The sequence below is a fragment of the Quercus robur genome, chromosome 10, assembly GCF_932294415.1.
Source record: "Quercus robur chromosome 10, dhQueRobu3.1, whole genome shotgun sequence".
NCBI classification, from domain to species: domain Eukaryota; kingdom Viridiplantae; phylum Streptophyta; class Magnoliopsida; order Fagales; family Fagaceae; genus Quercus; species Quercus robur.
In genome coordinates this window covers 17,648,275-17,654,272 of record NC_065543.1, presented here as the reverse complement: position 1 = coordinate 17,654,272, position 5,998 = coordinate 17,648,275, and the positions used below count along the sequence as shown (strand labels likewise).

Here is a 5,998-nt window from a genome sequence, read left to right as displayed (position 1 = left end):
AGAAAAGAGAGGCAAATTGTTGTGAATGATTTCGTATATATAAATATCCGACTCTGCTTCCTTATATATCGAAAACAAAGTAACCACCTTACCAACAATCAAGTCAACCAATACAAACATGACAAGTGGTAGATACCTAACTAACTAGGTATGCTCTGAAAACGACACCTGTTTAATGCACTACAACTCTATGCTACTATAGCTTCCCACTTCTATATACAAAACTACAATTCAGAACTACTAAACTAATATCTACAAAATATTTTATGCTTTAACAAATATCTACAATACTCAAATATCTACAGAGATATTTAACAATCCCCATTCGCGTGCACGCAAGTCAAATTGTATTTGTATTTGGTTACGAACTCTGGGTTGTTGGTCAAAGTCTGCAAATTCTTTATCTACTATGTGGTTGGATAATAATCCAACTCTCATTGAAGGCTCAAGGCTGAAGCTTATGTATGAATTCAAAATGTTCTCTGCTCTCTCCTTAAGACTGAGAGCCCAATCATAAGAAGCAAGTAGTGAATATGGCTGGTTTGTTCGACAAACAGGCCGAGATTTATTCGGATTCAAGGCCAACCTATCCAAGCGAATGGTTTTCGGAGCTGGCTGCTCTGACCTCTCAACACTCTTTAGCTTGGGATGCTGGCACTGGCAGCGGCCAAGCCGCTCTTGCTGTTAGTCTCTCTCTCTCTCTCTCTCTCTCTCTCTCTCAAATTTGGTCTAATGACTATATGTTTTTGCTGATTTGTGGATTTGTTAACCGAGTGACATGAAAGCACAAGTCAAAGATGATGAATGAATATTTACTTCTTTTTAGTCGCAAGCACACCCATTAGGTAAACCCCTAAAAGCATTTTTGTGCTCTAAAAATTTGATTGGTTTGCATAGCTATAACTAGTGGTGACTCAGAATCTGATTGGACGAAGCACTTCTATTCTACCATATAATCTATTATCAAGTGCAGAATTGAGATTATTGGATTCAAATCAGTCAGAGCATCTCCCGCTTATCTAAATTTTTGTACTGTTTAGATAATGAACAATGATATTTACCTACCTACTTTTTCAAATGCATTTTTCAACAAATTCTCTATCATTTTCTCCATTTCATTTAAATATTATTTCTTTATTCATTCTTTATTCTTTTTTTAATCATCATTTATTCTTCCTAGGTTCATTCCCAACAACTATATTTTTAAAATTTTTAACTACTATATCTTAAAAAAAAAAAAAAATTCAATAATCAAATTTTCTCAAATGGTAATATTTCTTAAGGGATTTTTATTTTTATGAGTAATGCTACAGTTACAAATTATTTTACAACATTTTTATAAACTATTAATATGACCAACTTTTTATTGGTTGTCATCTAAACCTACCATTAACACCACATTTTTATTTACCAATAACTACTCTCTATTCCATTAAAATATTATTTCTTCATTATTTCTTTATTCTTTTTTTAATATTTTTTAATTCATCTATATTTTTCAAATTCCAAACAACATTAACAATTATATTTTTTTTTAATGAGAAATGTTGCATCTATAACATTTTTTTCACAATATTTTCACAACAAAATCTTATATGGTAAGTTGTTACTAGTTCTAATTTGAACACACCATTTAAATTCTTTTTTTACTCACTAATATCAACTAATAACAATCTGTCACTTAAAATTTATTGTAAAAGTATTGTAAAAATATCGTAGTAATGTTACTCAATTTTGACTTCTTTTTTCTTATATTATTTTTCATTTCTTTCTTTATTTATTTTTTTCATCCATACGTTTTTTCTTTCTTTTTTTCTTTTGTTTTTTCTCCTCCACCCACGTACACCTATCCCTATATCTATCTTCACTCTTTTTTTGACTTTTTGTTTTTCTAGTTCTTGAGCTCCAGACTCCACAACATATCTCCACTTCTCCCTCTCTCTTTCTTTCTCTCCCACTATCTCACACAAACAAGTTCTCTCTCATACACATAGATCACTGACAGAGAAGTGGAGATCAGCGTTCTACACAAATCGGCGTCCTACATTTTTCTTTTTCCTTTTTGGTTCTGGTTTGATTAGTTTTATTTTATTGTTCAAATTTCATTCAGCTTATGAGAAAGATTGTTTTTGTGTTTCAAATCATTCCATTGGATTTTGTGTTTTTGTTTTGATTTTGGTTTGTTTTAGTTTGTAACCGTTGAGATAGAGAAGCACGAGAGTGTGAAGAACGAAAGAGAAAAGGAATGAGAGAGAAAGAATTTTTTTGTATTCAACCGGGTATTATTTTAAGGGAGAATATTGTTTAGAGTTGCTATAGTGTTTTCTATATCTAGAGAAGCACTGTAGCAACTTTAAAAAATATTTGGAAAAATTTTGCATTTAGAGAATTTGTTGGAGTGTGAACAGTGGGGTTTTTTCTCCAAAAAATAGATATAGATAAGTTATTGGGATGCTCTTAGGGTTCATTTGGTTGGAGTAGTAGGAAAATGGGAGGATAGAAAACGGGGAGGGAATAGAAAAGTGAGAGGATAGAAAAGATTTAGTTTTCTCTCATTTGTGTTTGGTTAAAAGGATGGAAAAGTGGAGAGATAGAAAATTTATTTATTTGATTGAGAAAAAAAATTAGAGGATGGAAAAGTGAAGTTGGTATATATTTACAATTATGTCCCAATTAAATAGAACAAAAAAACCAACACATTTTTTAGCAAAAAAATTGTGTACGTGCAAACAAAAAAATAACACATTGTTTTAGGAAAATTAATTGTGTATGTGCAAGTGAAAACAAAAAAACAAAAAAAAAACAAAAAAACAAAAACAAAAACAAAAACCAAAACAAAACCAAAAAACAAAAACAAAAACAAAAAGCAATTGGATGACGAAAAAAAAAAAAAAAAAAAGGACTTAGACATGGACAAAGCCCATGTGCAAGTGCACATGAGCATTTCCGTCAGCTCTTTATATTGGGAAGAAAATATTTTGGTGGGTCCAGAGAAAAAACACTCAGGCCCCACTATTTCTTTTCCTTTTTCTCCACCCAATCAAACACACCTTAAAAAAGTTTTTCCTCTTATTTTCTCTCCAAAGTTTTCCATCCTCCCTAAAATCTACTCTAGCAAACATACCCTTAGAGTTCTTATGTAACTCAATCATGATATTAAATTTAATAATTTTTTTTTTTTAAATAAGTGAAGCATGGAATTTCTCATATCATTATTAATGAGTGATCATAGTTTTATGATAAATATGCTAATACCATGGTATTAGAATTCAATGATTAGGTTCACATCCATTAGATCAAATCAATACCCTTTTGGATATGCATCACTGTCAATTTCTTTAAGATAAATAATGATAGGCACAGTATATTAGGTTGTTCAATTAAATTTAAATACTTAAGTGTATTAACCACATACATTTAGTGTTATCTTTTCAAAGAACAATTAAATTTAGTATAAACGGGTAATTCAATTGGGAAGTCTAAGGTAGGTATGATTTTGGCTTAGACTTCACTACCCAAGAGTTATTTGGATTCACCACCAAGCAAAAACATAATTTTAACCAATGAAATTTTATTAATCAACAATATATAGTTTGAAAACCAATAAACCATCTGGAGCTTTTATAGCGCTTCCCCGGAAACAAAGAGATAAAGATATATAACATCCATGAAAACAAATCTTAGCTGAACTCTAACTACTAATTCTTTTTTTTTTTTTTTTTTTGCCGTCAACTCTAACTACTAATTCATGAGTAGTCTAGTGTAATCCAAACTTATATCTAAACCCAAACTAAATAATAAAATATTAAAATATAAAATATTCGAATGAAAATTGGATGAAAGCCTGAAATAAAAATTCTGAAATTATTTTTTTCTTTTTAAGATATTCTTGAACCATATACATTATGTTCGCTTTTCCAGGTCGCTGAGTATTTTGAGCAAGTAATTGGAACAGATATAAGTGAAGCTCAACTAAAACATGCAAGGCAACATCCTCGAGTCAAATACATCCACACCCCCTTATCCCTTTCTGACGACGAATTAGTGACTCAAATAGGTGGTGAAAATTCAGTTGATTTGGTGACTGTGGCTGAAGCTGTGCACTGGTTTGAACTCCCAAAATTTTACTCCATTGTTACACGGCTTCTACGTAAGCCAGGAGGAGTATTTGCCATATGGGGCTACAATGACATGGAAGTTAGCCCAACATTTGATCCTGTGATGAAAAGAGTCCGTGAAACAACCCACCCCTTTTATGACCCAAAGGCACAATGCTTGCTTGATGGTTATAGGCAGGGACGGACCCACGTTGGGGCAGAGGGGGGCCATTGCCCCCCCCCCCCTCCCCTTTTTGAAAAAAATATAATACTGTGTACTTAATTTAAGAAGTCATCCTTGACTCTTGAATTTGAAAAAAAAGATGGTCAAATAAGGACAAATGAGATAAAAAAAAATAAATATAAAAATAAAAAGAATAAAAAAACTAGAAAATGACAATAAAAAAGTAAAGCCTGTGAGACTGGGAACTATGAATCAAATGTGTGTAGTGGTTAGTAATAAATGTTATTAATATTAACTATTTTTAGAAAATAATTTATTAACATTAATGTTGTTGTTGTTGTAGCGAGGTATGTTTGTTTGGTTTATTTTTTGGACTAAAATTTGAAACTATAGAGCTATATAATATGGAAATAATGAAACTTTTATTTGAATGGATGATGATGGGAAAATTATCTATAATATTTGATTTTTTTAAAGAGAAAAAATTACAAATAATTTGAAGTTGATAATGTAGCATTGCCTCTAGTGTTGATGTCCCAATTCATGAAAATTTCAAACAAAATTCCAAAAAATTAACACCAATTAAATTAGTATCAATCCAAATTGTGAAAATATGAGATTATAATGTTAATAAATGGGATGGAATTCAACAAAGCTTGAGTAGATGTTAGTTTTGATTTTCATAAACTTTTTTGTGTTTATACTTTGCCCCCCTCAACTTCGAATCCTGGTTCCGTCCCTGGTTATAGGACGTTTCCATTTCCTTTTGAGAGTGTAGGTTTAGGTTCTGAGGGAGAACCATTGCAACTCGACATTCAAAGAGTGATGTCCTTTGAAGAAATGGTGAGGGGCTTAAGGTCATCTTCGGCAGTCACTAAAGCCAAGGACCAAGGGGTGGATTTATTACCTGAAGAAGTGATTAAGGAGCTTGAGAGTGCTTGGGGTGGTCCTAATGTGATAAAAACTGCGACCATCAAGGCCTTTATGCTTGCAGGAAAAGTAAAGGTATAAATATTTTCAAGCAATTCATGTTTGTGAACTAAATGTATGATCTTTTTTGTTTGTTGAGAAACAACTCTATTTATGATATGATAATAATGGTTAATATAATCCCTCACACTGCTCGGTCTGTAAAATCCTGGATTTTTTCCTTCATATGTCATCATTAGTATATGGCTTAAAGAACCACATTTAGGATGCAGCTGTGAGAAGTCACACATGGTGCAAGTAGTAAACAACAGTAGAAAAGAGAGCCCAATTGACATGCAAACACAAGCATGCTTTGCATATCTTTAAGTAGGTAAGACATTAAGGGCCTTGAATTTTTTGTACCAAAGTTATATCGTTACACATAAAAGTAGTAATGTAGAGCAAAGTCTGATGTAGAGATTGCAGGGTCAGCTCTTGCTTCCATTGTTTGAGAAGTATCACAAGATTCACAACGATAGGGATCAAATTATATACCTCGGGTCCTCAAATAGCTTGGCACAACTTAACAATTATTAAAATTAAAAAAAAAAAAAAAAAACTGTTTGCACATAATCTAAAAAGGAATAAATAAATAAAGATAGGGACGGTCCTAGGATTTTAAGCTAACGGGGGCCGGAGTATTTTTTTTTTTTTAAAAAAAAACCTCAAAATAGGCATCTATATAGTATTAAAAAAAATTATAAATACACAAAATCGTTATTTCTAATTACATTAAAATGCAATCATT

General features: G+C 31.6%; 1 protein-coding gene across 1 annotated transcript; it reads left to right on the top strand.

Moving 5' to 3' along the window:
- The first annotated feature begins 373 nt into the window (after window positions 1–373).
- Window positions 374–5,388, top strand: LOC126703349 (uncharacterized). The gene is made up of 3 exons (XM_050402314.1): window positions 374–683; window positions 3,922–4,292; window positions 5,031–5,388. The coding sequence occupies exons 1-3, from the start codon at window positions 534–536 to the stop codon at window positions 5,290–5,292; spliced, it is 783 nt and encodes a 260-aa protein (XP_050258271.1). The 5' UTR covers window positions 374–533; the 3' UTR covers window positions 5,293–5,388.
- The last annotated feature ends 610 nt before the right edge of the window (window positions 5,389–5,998 follow it).

What these genes read in the sequence shown, in the direction of transcription:
- LOC126703349 (XM_050402314.1), top strand. Translation starts at nt 534, where the DNA reads ATGGCTGGTTTGTTCGACAAACAGGCCGAGATTTATTCGGATTCAAGG. An exon ending in GCGGCCAAGCCGCTCTTGCT is followed by an intron (nt 684 to 3,921) that starts GTTAGTCTCTCT and finishes TCGCTTTTCCAG; the next exon opens with GTCGCTGAGTATTTTGAGCA. An exon ending in TGCTTGCTTGATGGTTATAG is followed by an intron (nt 4,293 to 5,030) that starts GCAGGGACGGAC and finishes CCCTGGTTATAG; the next exon opens with GACGTTTCCATTTCCTTTTG.